Source organism: Paralichthys olivaceus, chromosome 21, assembly GCF_024713975.1.
Source record: "Paralichthys olivaceus isolate ysfri-2021 chromosome 21, ASM2471397v2, whole genome shotgun sequence".
In the NCBI taxonomy this organism is placed as follows: domain Eukaryota; kingdom Metazoa; phylum Chordata; class Actinopteri; order Pleuronectiformes; family Paralichthyidae; genus Paralichthys; species Paralichthys olivaceus.
In genome coordinates this window covers 6,546,455-6,562,192 of record NC_091113.1, presented here as the reverse complement: position 1 = coordinate 6,562,192, position 15,738 = coordinate 6,546,455, and the positions used below count along the sequence as shown (strand labels likewise).

The 15,738-nt window shown below is 42.1% G+C and overlaps 2 protein-coding genes across 7 annotated transcripts; one reads left to right on the top strand and one right to left on the bottom strand.

Moving 5' to 3' along the window:
- Nucleotides 1-217: 217 nt before the first annotated feature.
- crygmx (crystallin, gamma MX) lies at nucleotides 218-2,025 on the top strand. Its single transcript, XM_020082917.2, has 3 exons — nucleotides 218-358; nucleotides 972-1,214; nucleotides 1,539-2,025. The coding sequence occupies exons 1-3, from the start codon at nucleotides 350-352 to the stop codon at nucleotides 1,812-1,814; spliced, it is 528 nt and encodes a 175-aa protein (XP_019938476.1). The 5' UTR covers nucleotides 218-349; the 3' UTR covers nucleotides 1,815-2,025.
- A 2,217-nt stretch (nucleotides 2,026-4,242) lies between these two features.
- On the bottom strand, nucleotides 4,243-14,394 carry aldh18a1 (aldehyde dehydrogenase 18 family, member A1). 6 transcript variants are annotated; one of them, XM_020082662.2, is made up of 18 exons: nucleotides 14,001-14,394; nucleotides 13,762-13,869; nucleotides 12,598-12,749; nucleotides 11,749-11,898; nucleotides 11,392-11,496; nucleotides 11,140-11,298; nucleotides 10,444-10,534; nucleotides 9,951-10,075; nucleotides 9,283-9,427; nucleotides 9,099-9,172; nucleotides 8,785-8,884; nucleotides 8,445-8,665; nucleotides 8,151-8,288; nucleotides 7,880-8,075; nucleotides 7,655-7,776; nucleotides 7,274-7,460; nucleotides 5,952-6,047; nucleotides 4,243-5,771 (listed from the first exon to the last, which is right to left on the bottom strand). In XM_020082662.2, the coding sequence occupies exons 2-18, from the start codon at nucleotides 13,850-13,852 to the stop codon at nucleotides 5,575-5,577; spliced, it is 2,349 nt and encodes a 782-aa protein (XP_019938221.1). In that variant the 5' UTR covers nucleotides 13,853-13,869; nucleotides 14,001-14,394; the 3' UTR covers nucleotides 4,243-5,574. The 6 variants fall into 6 exon arrangements, with proteins under 6 accessions (XP_019938221.1, XP_069373072.1, XP_019938219.1 ...); XM_069516971.1 differs by having other exon boundaries at nucleotides 11,146-11,298; XM_020082660.2 differs by having other exon boundaries at nucleotides 14,122-14,388.
- Nucleotides 14,395-15,738: the final 1,344 nt, after the last annotated feature.

Below are 15,738 nucleotides of genomic sequence, written 5' to 3'. Positions count from 1 at the left end.
ATTATCATTACATTTGTGTGATCATTTCTCTTTTTTTATTTACATGTTAAAGATAAATAAAAATGAATAATTAATTTATGAGAATAAAGGCAGATGTTGCAACTCTTATTGAAGCCCTTTGAGAATGTGCAGTTGTACAGTATTTTCCAAAGACAGACAGAGAGCTTTGACGGAGACAAAGCGGCGGCTGTAGCTCACCAGTCCTATAGTGTTCTGCTATGTGTGGAGCGCAGTTTGCTGACACGACAAAGCTTTGTCTCATGTTTGCAAAGCCCTGATCCAAGCAGGGTCTATAAAGAGGCCTGGTACAGCCCGGTAACTCGCCTGGTCTGAACTTAACACAGTTACAATGGGCAAGGTAAGTGTGCTATTTAAAATATATATGTAGTAACAGCAACTCTACAATTTGATGTTGTGTACTAATCAACACTAAACTGATAAATGCTGCAAAGATACAGTAGAAAATGATATATTTTTCTCATATAAAATGTTAAATGTCTTCACTGAGTGATAATTTCATATGTGGGTAGATATGTACTGGACCCTATCTTCAGGACATACAGGGAGAAATTGGATACAAATGTGAATGAATTAAATTAAACAACTTAAATTGCAAAATAAGAAACACTTGTGTGCCTCTGTCTTCTGTTGAGGATGGTAAAAATGCAAATATTAATATGCTTAGAGTTTTTGGTTATTGAAATATACCAGATGCAATGCTATAATACATTTCACTCAAATCTTAATCAGGTCTATCATTTTGGGATGTTGTGATCTTTACCAAAATCTAGAGGCTCAAAATAATAATAAACGGTGTGGTTATAAAATATGTGCGAATACACTGCACTTGTTTCTTCTTATTGTTGATAAGAGTCTACACAGATGGAGGGGAGTCAACTTATAATGTAAAGGTGTACCATATATCCATGGCTGTGGTAGTCACATCCAACTATCCTGTATATCCCCTGCAGGTTATCTTCTACGAAGACAGGAACTTCCAGGGTCGTCACTATGAGTGCAGTAGTGACTGCCCCGAGATGCAAAACTACTTCAGCCGCTGCAACTCGATAAGAGTTGAGAGTGGCTGTTGGGTGGCCTACGAGAAGCCCAATTACGCCGGGTACCAGTACATGCTTCACAAGGGCGAATACCCCGACTACCAGCGCTGGGCGGGCTTCAATGACTGCATCCGCTCCTGCCGTATGGTGCCACCTGTGAGTTTGAACTGATGCAAGCAATGTTCCCACTCAAGGGTCTCTGTGGAAGTGCCAGTTTAGGATGGTTTAGTTCCCAAGCCTAGTCCTACTGTTCTCACCTGTCAGTGCCAATACCTGTGGCTATTTTAAATCATCTCTTTGTGGCTTGACCCATAACGCAGTGCAAAAAGTAGACTGGGTCATTGGATCAGTATGAGGGGGAAAAGTTTATCCATCACTTTTTGCCACGTTATTCTATTTGACCGATAATACTGATAATACATATGGTGAACATGTTTGTCTGATTAACAGCTGTATCATCATATTCTCTCACCTCTATAGTACAACGGGAACTACAGGATGAAGATCTTTGAGCGTTCTGACTTTGGCGGCCAGAATCTGGAGCTCATGGACGACTGCCCCGACCTGCACGAGCGTTTCCACACCCGTGACATCTCCTCCGTCAACGTCATGGAGGGCTACTGGATGCTGCACGAACACCCCAATTACAGGGGGCGCCAGTACTTCTTGCGTCCCGGAGAGTACAGGAGGCACAGCGAGTGGGGGAGCACCAGCCCAACCATTGGCTCTCTGAGACGTGTCACCGAGATCAACTGATTCAGTTACTTTTCACCCTCATGGTTGAGCCCTCCACCCTCTCATTCCCCTAAAGCCAACAGTGTTTCGGTGTGGTCGCAGCACTGTGGTGTCCAAACCTGAAATGTTACATTCTACTGATGGGGTTTTTTGGTGCGTCTGATGTTGGGTTCCGGTTTTGTTGGGTTGCTCTGCATTGTGGGATAAAGTTCCTCCCCAACTCAGTTCTCAAGCATTGCTCACAGTAAATGGTGTTGATTTTTTTTTTTTTTGCTTTGGTCGTTCCATAGCAAAATGGTTTGCCTCGCAGGTCCCCAACCTCCTGTCCTACTGGAATCACAATAAATGAAAACTTGATGAAAGTCAGCTAAAGTGAGCCTTTGTTAATTTTCTATTGACGACCACAGCTGTCACTATCAAAAGATCAGGGGGATAGGGGTTGTCAGAAATCTGAGGGATCATTTTCTTTTTAACATGTTGATTTAACTTCAGTTTCATCAGGCCACAGAGTTAGATGTAGATGTAACCACCAAGGTCCTAGCAAGACGAGTGTCCACAGTTTGCCGTGATATTGTCATTCCACATACACAAAGAAAAATTATCAAGGAAACAGAAGCTTTTTCTTTGAAGTTCGGTATTAAAGACCGAAAAAAAGGGGTATATCTGAGGATGGGCATGTAGGAGTCTTTATGAGATCACATGGTACACAGTAAGCGCTTTGGGTCCATGAAAGATGCCCATATTAGATCCACATCACAGGGCCAGTGCCAACTCAAAGAGTTGGAGTCAAAGTGGCCTGGTATTAGCCCCGAGCATCAAGCTCTCTCAGAACAAAAAGCAAAACCCAGTCCACATCCCTGCTCATGCATTTTTCATCAGCCCAAGATACTCGACCCTTTCAGAAATAAATATCAATTATTGAAATTGTTAATTAGACACTGCGTAATTGGTGAAGATACACATGAATAAATAACTCTGACCATTAATTATTTATTCATAAAAAATTGAAGCCCAGTGGGGAGTGCATTTGAAAATCTCTTAAGATCAAGAACAACAAGAAATATGAGTTTTGGCCTTGAGTAATGTCCAATTAAAGGATTGTCAGCTTTGCTGTACACGTCCAGCGATTTGCCCTCAACAGGCTTCTTATATCTTTGTGGACAACAATCCCCAGCAGCTATCGCACCATCAAGTGGTGCAGCAGGGGATGTGATCAGCTGGAGCCTGGGGGCGAGGGCAGATGAAAGATGAGAATGAAATATACAGGCCTCCGCCATAACTGGAAGTTAATTTAAGGTCATGATGGGGCAGCGGTTTCAAATATTAAACAAATTCAGGAAGTAAACACTTTGGACCTGGATTGAACTGCAGAAAACTAGTGTTTAAAGTTTTTATATGAAGTGCTTCACATAAAAAACAGTCAAGGCAAAGAACCCGAAGACTCTGCAAACATCCTTGCTGAAATATTCAGTTCAGTCATGATGCATCATCTGCTGAGTTCTACTATAACGTCATCGAAATTTGCCCTCGAGTCTCTTGTTGGTACATAACTAGAGGAAAGAACTGGGCTGATCAACAACAAAACAGCAATACAAAATATTTTCTCTCCAGTATGAACAGAAATTCAGTTCATGCGAAGGATATGAGAATGAGCACTTGAAGGGAGAATTAAAATGGATTATTTGATTTACAGGAGTTACAGATATGATTGTTTACGTGTAAAATTAGCATTTTTATGTAAAATAGAGGCATTTGAGTAAAGAATCTGTGCAATGGAAGCTTTACCTTTCACAATATGATGTTTTCTACAGGACTGTTTCTGTAGCAAACAATTTTAAGCATGCAATATTTTACAATTCTATAATATAAAAACATTTTTCATCAAAGACACAATACTCTGTGTCCCTGGTTTGTTCCCTCTCTACCTCAAGTCATTTAGATGATTTTTTCACACGCTTCACACATGAAAAGGACAAAATAGTGAGATCCGAGTTTTGTCTCCCTCTTCATCGCTGAACCCTTTGGACTTGGTGATGGGAGGCTGATTGAAGGGTAAGTAGTGCATTTTGGAGAATGAATTCTTTAGATGATAGAAGAGAGAGAACGAAATAAGAGAAACCCAGAACACAGGCCTGTGATTCCATTATTAGTCTCAGTTCTCCTTCTCCCTCTTTTCATTTCTGATGGCTGGATAATTAAACCTCTATAGTATTGTCTTCCATCTTCCTTGCCCCACTTCCAGCAATGTGAATTCCCCTATGGGCAACTTTAAAAAGGCCCTTTTTAGACATCTGTTTTTCAGATCAGTATGACTTTTTTCCCCATTAATTTGCGTTCTTTGTGAAAGTAGAAAGACTCAGTGCCAGGACAGAGACGAACAAGCGAATAAAAATCCTCAACATTTCAACCGCAAAAAATCAAAGAAAGAAAGAAAAATATCCAAATATTCTTTTTCAACATTTTTTTTTTTTTTATTCTACAATGCTGCTATTAAACAACTCAAACCAGTCCTTAAGTGTGCATTGCAAGACATCAGATAAGAGCTCAGAGGCTGGAATGTAATGGAGCTTAATTTAAAAGCAGCTGCGTTCTCCCCTCCAGCTTGAAGGAGGCAGCTTGTCAATTACTCGTTCCCGCTCTGAAAAGAGGCTTTGGGCGCCACAAGGTACAAACAGGAAAACAGCGAAGCGCGGAAAGATGAGCAGAACTCGAAACAATGATCAAATAAACACAATTGTAAATAAAACTGATGCATTCAAGTTGAAGTGCATACTTGTGTAGCTGTACAACACGACTGGTAAATTCCATATACTTCCGTATCAAGTTTGATACCATATTATTTTAATCCTGTAATTAAGTTTCATTACAGGGAAACCTAAATGCCATCTGGTCGTGGTATACAATCATCATCCAAGCTAATTGAAATACATTTATATGGAACCCTAACCAAAGATTGTTGTTGAAATGTTAAAGGAAAAAAAAATACAGTACATGAGTTTTACCTTCTGAGTAATGGTCCAATGCAATCAGCTAAAATAAAAATATGTATAATTATAATTAGAACTTGATTTTGTTGAAATGATAGACTAGGATATATACAATGAAAAATATGTATTTCCTCATAATAATGCTTTTAATGGCAGGGAGAATCACCAACTATCGCTGACTCTTGACCACAGATGAAATAAAACTGGCAAAAGCAAGTTTTGGTACTGATAAAAGGAACTGTTTCTGTAGACAATTCAAGATGATCATTGTTGATAGTGGAGCCACAAAGCTCAATTTAAGTCTGTGTAAAATAGAGTAGGACAAACGCTGCTGCTACTGAATTACATGAGATTCCGCAACGCCAGCATTCCGTCCAAAAGTTACACACTGAAGCAGAATTATTTTGGCTTTTTTTTTGTAATGACAAAAAAACAGCTAAATAAAGGGTCTTCTTAAGGCCAACATTAAATGATCTCTTAAGAGAGGCTGAATCAATGTCCTGAGGTTGCATTATTTAAAAAAATAATTTAAGAAAGCACTTCACTTTTCTTTGATATTGTGTCTTTCACTTCCTGGTCACAATTTCGCTGCAATATTGTGCTGTGAGGGGTGGGGGGTTCCCAACTCATAAAGTACGATACGCTGAGGTAGAAGTCAGTCATTGAACAACAGTATCATCTGGAATAGGACAACTTTCTGGTTGTGCTAATAAAACGGACCACTGGTTTGTTGAGCTCCATGCTGTGAGCTGCAGGGGTTTGAAGCAGTGGCATCAGCCAAAAACAACTTTGGTCTAGTTGCTGTCTCTCTGTCCAGCCAGAGGCTGCCCAACAGGCAGGTTTTCATGGAGGTATTTCATGGTGCCGTGCTCAGAGAAATCAGCCGCTGTGTGCCCATCACCTCTCAGGACCCACTTGGTGGTGAGCAGGCCCTCCAGGCCCACAGGTCCTCGGGCATGGATCCGTGCTGTGCTAATACCAACCTCTGCTCCTAGAGGCAAAGTCAGAGAAAGAAAGTATGTGAACGGTAAACAACATATGTGTGGAGGAAAAAAAAGAATGCAAGTGCATGAGAGAGGATAAAAAATGAATAAAGAGGCTGTTAAGAGAAGGAAACACGGGGAAAGAGGCAACACAAGACAGACGACAGGGTGAGAACACCACTACATACCCAGTCCAAAGCGGTAGCCATCAGCAAAACGTGAGCTGGCGTTCCAGAAAACACAGGCACTGTCGAGCTGATGCAGGAACTGCTCTGCTGTTTCCTCTGGAGGAGAAAAACAGCTCATGAACCTGAATCTATAATCTCACAACCTTTCAGGCACCAACATGAAGTATGTGACACTGAGAACTATTTATTGAGGTCATGTCATGAGCCTGAGCTGAAATAATGAATGAATTAACTGAATAATAATAAGTATTCATTACTGCGTTGCAATTTAACCAATTAAATACCTCTGCTCATATAATTTATTTAAACACCACGAGCTACAAACTGTAAAGACATCATGTTATCTGTGAACATACAACCCCTAAAAATGTTTGTTATTATCTTAGTTATAACTTTCTATCATAATAATAATAATATCTACAATATCTATTTAATGTAATTATTATCCAGCTGCATATTTTTTGAATATCTATTACCCATCTAGCACCACTCTCTTTAAGGTTAGCAGACACTCAAACAATTCAATGGACGTTAGAAATTGTTGAGGTACCTTCTGTCGTCACTAGATGTCAGCGGCACATCCTCTGCTGCAGGTGAAAATAATCCTCAAGCGTAGAAACATGCTCACGACACTTTCTCTTGTATTTTTGAAATACTGTTCACCGTTGTTTTTCTAATTACTCAAGGAAGTGTGAAATATTCTTTATATTTGTATCTCCCCCTTTAATGCACCTCAGTCTTTCCAGTTTGCAGTTTATTTGAGCATGAGTGAAAGATTCCCTTATTTTTTGGGACACATTTAGTTCCCATCAAGATTTCAAGATATATTAAAAACCGGCTCGACTTTGTGTCAGAAGAAATGGATCCCATTTGAAAGACAGAAAATACACTCTGCTCTGCATAGAAAGCTTTCCATCACAATGCGTTAGAGAGAGGCAGAGTGATGGCTCAGTGGAAAGACAAATCTGTTTAGACATGACCCAGAGTAATAACTGGGACAAGTCTTTTAAACTGTCTTTTAGCATCTACTCTACATTTTAAATGGACTATGTCCCCAACACTGGAGTCACAGAGGGGGGCTGAACACTCATCCTGTCAACAAGTGTCACAGCTCATTACTCGCTGCGGCAGAAAGTGGGACGGCCGAGTAAGGAGAACAACTACTTGGACAAGAATGATGCTGTTTAAGAAAATTATGACTGAAACTGCAGGAAATTTTTGTTCCTGGACACATTTTTGCTATTTTAAAATGCACAAACTTTGTGCAAAGTAGAATATACAAAAAACTAAAAATACAAGCGCTAAAAGATTTGGGGACGTACCATTTTCTGTGATGATTACATCTGTGTGGGAGCTGCCATACTTGTGGATGTGATCCACAGCGTCTTGCATGCTGTCCACCACCTCCATACAGCATTCCAGGTCACCGTACTCTGTCCGCAACGACTTGGCCTCTGATGGGCTGAACGTAAGGTAGGAGGCAAATCGAGGGCCTGCATGAATCTTCACCTAGTGACACCAGTCAGATAAAAGAATAAATAAATGTAACACTTAAACATACCAAATATAAATTCATCCTTTCTCTTATGGTGGATGACTATAGAAATATCTAAAGTACCATGTCATTGTCACCTGAAAAGCCGAATATAATCAACTCTCTTGAGGAGTGTTTGTACTTATACTGTGTGTATTCTGTGTTTTACCCTTTCAGTGCGCAGCATGTCAATGATCTGGTCAAAGAGTGGGGTCCTCAGGATGTCTCTGTGAATCAGCAGAGTTTCCATGGCATTGCACGCAGCTGGGTAGTCGCACTTGGAGTCTCTGACTGTAATCAGAAAATATCAGTCAATTGCTGACACGTTCAGGTTATGAGTTGTGATATTGTAGTTAAATCTCAGAGATGAACTTCTGTTTCTTCATTTGCTGACCGATCTTGATAACTTTGTCAATAGAGGCGCCTGCGTCGACGTAGACGTGACAGATCCCCTCGCTGTGACCCAGCACTGGGATCCCCTTGGCAGCTCTCTGTATGTCCTTCACAAGCTGGGATGAACCTCGAGGAATGATCAAGTCGATTATTTTGTCCAGTCGGCAGAGATCCTCCACCTCCTCACGGGTGCTCACCTGAAACAAAGAGAGGTTTTTGAATCACAGCAGCTGGAAGTATCTGTTGAAAGATTTGCAGGAGACCAATTTTACCAGTTGCACGGCTTCTCTGACGCCATGCAACGAAAGGGCTTCCTGGGTGAGCTCGTGGAGAACACGGTTTGTGTTGGCCGCCTCCTTGCCTCCCTTCAGAAGAAGGGCGTTACCACTGGCTATGGCCAAAGCTGACACCTGGATTAAAACAGAGGGTGTGATTATTCCTGCAGTTATTTTAAGGAGGTCATGGAAATTTTTTTTTAGAAGTAACTAAAAGTGTATATACACAAAATGTTATATAATCTTTAATTTGCCTGGGGTGTTTGTGTTATGGCAGCTCTGCATGGATACCTGGGGCAGGCAGTCAGGTCTGGCCTCAAAGATGACCAGAAGAACTCCGATGGGCACCGTGATCTGCTCCAGCTCCAGGTTGTTAGCCACCCTGGTCCTGCGCAGCACCTGACCCACGCTGTCCTGGGCTGCCACTGCTATCTGACGCAGACCTATGGCCAAGCTGTTAAGTTTGGCTGGGGACAGACTCAGACGCTTCAGCATCGCTGGTGGCAAATGGCCTGTCGAAGGGAGGAAAGCAGGGTTACACTGTCAGCTACTGAACTAACTGAGGCCATCAATACAGAGGGAGAGTGACCTCTCTGAACACACAGATTGAGCAGCTGGTGAACTCTGCTACCTGCATTAGCAGCCAGGTCCAGGTCCATCTTGTTGGCAGCCAGAATCTCATCCTTCTTTTCAGTCAGCAGCTCTGCCAGATGACAGATGATCTCACTCCTCTGACAACACAGTCGAACAAATACGGAGAGGATGAGCATGTAGCACATGTCTCCACAAGGGGTCAGTGTTTCTCTATATCAAATAAAGGTAGACTGAGGACAAAACGTTCAGTTATGAGTTTATAAACTATTTGAACGTTCTTATGTTCATTGATCTAAAAATGTTGACTGAAACAACAGTAGACTTTTGTTTTTATTGAAAACAATGTGTCACCTGGTCTGGGTGAAGAGATGCCAGGGTTCTTCCGGAGTTGCGAGCCATTTCTGTTTGCTGCTCCACAGTCGGGCCTGGTCAAGAGAGAGTTCAGCCAAAGAGTTAATGCTACAGAAGCTGCAGTTTGGGCTGCAACACTACAAACATGATGCTGAAAGAGTCCATGCAGCCTGGCTAAACTCACCAGCCGGTTTGATCTCGGAGAAGAAGGTTCCCACCTTTTTGCCCTCCACAATGTCAGTGATGACATGGCCTGTTACCTTCGGGTGGGTTCCATTTGCAATGACCACTGAGGTGCCACCTTGCAGAGCCCACAGTGCAGCCTTAACCTGCAGACAAACACAAGTTCAATTTTAAAGATTTCTATTAAAACTTTTTAAAGGAGGTTACCATATCGTTTTCTCACTTGCAACATGAACACTAGCCTTTCGCTAACTATATATGGTTCTGCAGGATAACAGCGTTTATACAGTTGGTTATCAGAAGCACATAATGGTTCAAGATGACATTAAATAAATAATTCCTATATTTTGTTTATTCCCCAGGCACTTCTACTGCTCTCGTTTCATGGTCTGTGATCCTGTTCAAGTTTAAATCAAGTGAGTTGCACAAATAATTTGTTCACTAGCAGGATATGAGTGCTGCTGGAGTTTTCATTTCATGTACATTCCAGGCAAGTGAAGTCGTAGAGAAAAGATGAAGTTATGTACTAAACATGAAATGCAAAGTGAAGTCCAGAAAAATCCATAGAACAAAAGAGCCATTCTTATTTTGCCCATCCGACGTACTGAAGATAAAACTGAACTTGAAAACAATAAAAACTTACAGCCTGATTATGGATCGAAAACAAACCTTGGCCTCCATGCCTCCGATCCCAACTCTGGACTTTGTACCATAAGTGATGGACTGCTGGTCTCCAGGGTAAAATATGTCAATGAGCTTGGCGTCATCAGTTCCAGGGGGGCTGTCGTAGAGTCCTAAGAAATCAACAACTCTTATGTAACTTGTTCAGAAACAATTACAGACACTTGGGTGAGTTTTCTTTTAGATTATGAAATAGAAATCAAGACTTTCTCCTTCCATATGACCCCATTTTTACTCCGCCAAGAAAATCCACCTCCTACATTTTTCAGAATTTATGCTGAGTGGATCCACAGCCATGACACGTGCACACCACCACCTTGTGTCAACCCCATCATCAATTTCAAACATCATGGCAGAAGGTCTGTGTTTGTCTCTTCTCCTGTGACTCAGATGACCCTGAAAGAGGTGTTTTTTTCTTCCCAGACAGATGGTGTTGTTATCCAACAGCTGATCAGGACTGTTGTTGTGGTAACAGGCATACCTTCCACATCAGAGAGTGCGATTAGCAGGTCAGCTTTCATCTCCACAGCTAGCCTCGCCGCCAGACTGTCATTGTCCTTAATGCTGATCACCTGCAGAACCGGAAAAATTATGTAAAACCACTTGTGAAAATCCGGCATCTGCCAATTTAAGCCAATTTTCTCTTCAGAATAAAGTAAATTCATAAGAAATACAACCACAGTAAGTTAATTTGAGAATAATAATGTATTGCACATAAGTTGAGTTTTAAGATTTCCAACAAGCAATGTATAATATTTGAATTTGAAATTAGAAAAGAAGTGGTGAGAACACTATAAACTGTGTAAATAAGATGACTGACTGAGAGTGAAGCAAAAACAAAAGAGGTGTTAGTCGCTTCAGCAGGAAGAAAAGGAGACTTCTACCTACAGAAGTTAGTCCCGGTCCCATCTGACAGAACCTCCTGACCAGTGACTCCATGCACGGCCATCAATCCCCTCCCAGCATGCACATGCCTTGAATGCTCGAGGGCGGAGCAATTGAGGTGAGGCAGGGTGGCAGAGGTCTTTCATCGTGTGTGTGGACGGTGGAGGACAGTAGCTAATAAACAATGCATGTGTATGCTGTATAAACAACGTCTGCTAACCTCTACTGTGCTCCTACTGCCACCGCTGCCTTCACCCCCAGCAGCGTCACACCCATGCTACTCTGTACCCACATTTACCCCCTGCAGGTCACTGTTGGGCTCCGGCGGGGGCACCACGGCATCGTTGGTGTTGATGATGGGCACGATGTTCATGCGCAGCAGCTCCTGTAGGGTGCTGTTCAGGTTCTGCCTCTTCTGGTCATCGTGGAAATCCAGATTTGTCACGAGAATCTGACAAGTGGAGGAGATGATGTTACTTTGCATGAAATACAAACTCTTCTGTAGCACTTCAAGGTCATTATTCTATGAAGTAAATATAAGTACCTGTGCGGTGCAAGTGCTGTATTGGGTGAACATGGCCTCATACAGGGCCATCAGGCCGCTCTGTCCAGCTGCCGCACAGGCCCGAGCCTCCAGCACGGGCAGAGACTGCAACATAAATCCAGTAAATGTCTGGTTACATTGGTTCTTTCAGTAAAATGATTATCACTCCAGCTTTTTGGCTTCTCAGAGACACATTTCAATCAAACCAAGTCACAACAAGTGACCAGTTTATCAGTAGGATGTTGTATTCCTTTATATTCATCCACTGTATCAACTGTATTGGAATGAAGTCAGCAGTCTCTTCTTTATATGACTAAGTGTTGATTGATACTTTAACATCCCTCCAGCTTGTCTCACCATGTCTTTGAGCTGGTTTTGTCCAGAGTGCAGCGCCTGCCGGACGCTCTGTGACAGCAGGATCTCATGTCTTAATCTCTGCTTTCCAAAGGCCACTGCTCCACTGGTGACAATCATCATCTCCCTGCCCTGGTTCTGCAGCATGGCCACCTGGACAACAGCATAACCAATTATAGCAGCAATGGATCACATCAGCGAACCACAGACATTTTCTCTGCACAGTCAAACTCAAATGTGGATTTAGCTTAAAAACCACAAAAAACAAAAATCTAACTCACCCTTCAAAGTGACTACCCTTTTTTTGTTTTATTTGTGGATATCTTGAAACATTCATCTCTGAAATGTCTGCCCTTCCCACAATAAAAAAAATGGATGACAGACTTTAGGTTTTCAAAGTGAAAAAAGTCAGTGTAATGGGTCTTTCTGGAAACAAAGCAAACAGCTGCTGATTAAACTACTTTCTACCAAAGCAAGAGTCTCTTCAAGTCTGTATTCTGTGGATTAACTGTGGTTACAGGGTGTTGAATATTAGTAATTACTCAGTGACAGGCCATTTGCATGCTGTATTGTTTTCTGGCAGATATTTCAAACCCTAAGAAAATAAATCAAACTAAATGCATGACAAGATTTTCTCAAATTGTGGATGAACCAGAAGGTTTCAGTTGTCTAATAAACCTCAATAGACAGTGAGCTGGTCTACAGATAAACTGCAGTGAGTTGTAAAAAAATCATACTCATCACAGAACTTGAGACAGATGGCCTCAAAGTTTGTTCTTCCCTCATGAAGATTTTACTAAAAGACCCAAACACTGTTTGAAATACAGCCTGTGTTAGTTCTGTGCTTCTCACCTGCTCCACTATGGAGGCCAGCCTCCCGAGAGCCAGCCCACACTCGTCACCGCGGGTGACCACAGCGCTGCCGAGCTTCACTACGATCCTCTTAGCGTGACGGAGTTCACCACGGTGGGCGAAGGAGCTGCCATGGACCCTGCCCTGCGGAGCTGTGTAAAGAGATGAGATGGCAATGCAGAATTTAACTTTATCTCATAAAGATATTTATTCTTTAAAAGAAACATAGAGAGAGTGGTGGAGGAAATCTTGAGAATGAGTGCATGGAAAACTCTTTTCAAGAAACTAAAAACCCACAAAAAAACTGTAAAACAAGACAAAATTGTACAAACATGTTTTTTTTGCAGGGTTTTTATTTCACTGGTTACACGAGTGAGGCAAAAAAAAAAGTGAAGCCCTCCCCCAGCATCCACATGTAACCTGGGACACAGATAATCGCAGCCTTCGAATTGCCACATCAGCAGGGTGAGCAGAAAGCCTGTGCTGACATTACACATCTCTCTGGAGCAATGAGGCGCATGAGAGAAAGAGAGGAAGAGAATGAGAGAGTGAGAGAGACCTGTGGCTTCTTGTCCAGAATAGAAAGCGGGTCAGAAAACACCCTGCAGGCATAAAAATCTCAAAAGCATGATGAAATGTTTCAACAGCACTTCATCATATGTACATCTGGAATTCACCACATCTGCCTCCACGTACTTCACTGATGAATGTAGTGACAGGCAATCAACGCAAACGCTGCAGGCACTCACGTCCAAACACAAGCCGATATAGGTTTGGTAAAATGGTCATAACTGTGGTTTGAAACTGATGATTAATTTAAGTCAATCAATTAGTCTTTAAAGTGTCAATGATGGGTCTTTAAAATGCCATAAGCAAAGCTGACAAACATCCAACACAGTTTGCTGAAGCCTGTAGTGTTGAATGTTTAGTGGATCAACACTCAGAGACCCTGAAAATATTGAGTTCACTATCAAATAAAGAAAAGAAATCACGTCTGAATAGTTTGCTCTTAATATAATATTATGTCAGTTTACTTATCAGGTAATAAAGATCGTTTCAGGAACAGAGACTGTGTCATCAGCTGGATGAGAGGATGGCTGTGTCTGGACTTTACATGAGAGGACAGACTTTACGACACCGTGCTGGGGGGGCAGCTGTTCTTGCCTTGTGTCGGTGGTGTGGTGAGCAGGCGGCGGACGTGTCTCAGGGAATCCAGTGGGATCCTGGCAGAGAGCGTGAGCCTGTGCAGCAGCATGGTGGTGAAGTTACGGCCTTTAACAGAGAGAGAGAGAGAGAGACAAACACGGTCCAGTGAGAGAGGAGAGATCAACCTGTGGCTCCATGGAGACAAACTGTTCATTTAATAATCCTGTTGTTTCCCTGGATGTAGTGTCTCTTCTTACTTTACCGGGGGATGTGTTCGTGTGTCTCTCCCTGTGAATCGTCTCCTATTCGGACTAGTTCATCTCCCCGAGCCCGTTATTCCTTCATGTACCTCAGTAGTTCACACAGAGGAGGACTCACCGTGACGCCTGCTCCTCCTCCTCCTCCTCCTCTGACTGACAGGAGCTGATGATGAAACTATCCCCGCTGCTTGCGAAGCGAGCGTTTCCCTCCTGTGACCCGGACCTCCGCGACTCTCAGCCCCGCTACAGAGAGTCAAAGCACCGGGGAGCTGGTTCCTCGTGGCGGGAGAAGTTGGCGGTTCACGTGCGGTTGTTGTTTTTCTTCGTGGAAAAGTCTCGTGTAGTGGCGGTGAAGTGGCAGGAAGTGACGTCAGGAAAAAACCGGCAAAACACGGAACAGGAGCGGAAGTGCCTTTCTAACCCATGCATTTCAGAATAAAACTCGGTTGTTGAGAGGGAGAGAAAGAAAAAATTTAATTTTATTCTTTTCTTGTGTTTCACATTGTGTCCTCTTTTATTAAACAGCACTTTGGTCACAAACTTGATTTGACTCAATTCATTGTTAATGAAATCATTGAGCGTGATTAGATACAAATTCAACAAGTAGAACAAATATAATGACAAAACAATTTCAATGATTTGAGTCATTTCATTTTGTCCTTTTCATTGTCAACAATGTCAGAGATGTTCTTTTACATCTCACCAACAAACTGTTAAAGCTGATTCACATTAAAGCCTTTAAACGCTGCGTTTTTTAATTAAAAATACAACTACACTCCATATTGTGTGAAAATAATATTTACCTGGCGTCTGTTTATCCTTAAAGTTTAGTACAGCTTCACCGCAGTAGTGATGAAAGTTTTTGTGTACCTGCTCTCCTGCTGTTACAAAATAAAAAGTCACCCAGAGCAGAGTGGCACTGTCGGACCCCCCCCCCCCCCCCCCCCCCCCCCCCCTCCCCCAAAAGCACCACAGATAACTAAATTGGATCCTGATGCTCGGGCTAAATGTGAATTATTCTATTATATCTGTCCTGTTCTTGTTTTCAGTCGTCCACATTTGTCCTTTATCTGCTCTTCTGTGTTCGTCCTCCTCCTCCCTGTTCTTTTATCTGTCCATCTGACTCAGGGGAAGAAACTGACCCTGAAGCTGCCTCGGTCTCCACTAATCCACTAACTATACTATACTATACTATACTATACTATACTATACTATACTATACTATACTATACTATACTATACTGCACTGCACTGCACTGTGCTGTACTGTGCAATACTATACTACAATATAATATACTGTACTGTACTATGAGTGCATCAGGTGCTGTTTGATTTCTTCTTGGTGTTGTATTTGCAAATGAGACATTTTTCAGCTCTTACAGTCGTACAAAATGTCCAAAAAACTAATTCAACAGCATCACATGGCAGCATTCCACATAGATGAAACCCTGACTCTCTCAGTCACTGTAATATTTTTGACGTCAGCTGCCAGGGCCGAACAAGGTGTTAACAGACTCCTGGGGAGAATACACCTGATTACTACATGGCTGTGTTCCACGTTTGTTCAGCTGCTGTTTGGTAAAAGCTGGTAATGGGCAGCAAACACTGGAAATTCTATCGGGGGATGTTTTTTGTCAGTTGGCCAGGTTTCGAAATTTGACAAGTAATTTTTTTGCAACGATAAACTTTATATTACAATTCTATAGCTGAAAATAACCAGAATATTGAATAACTA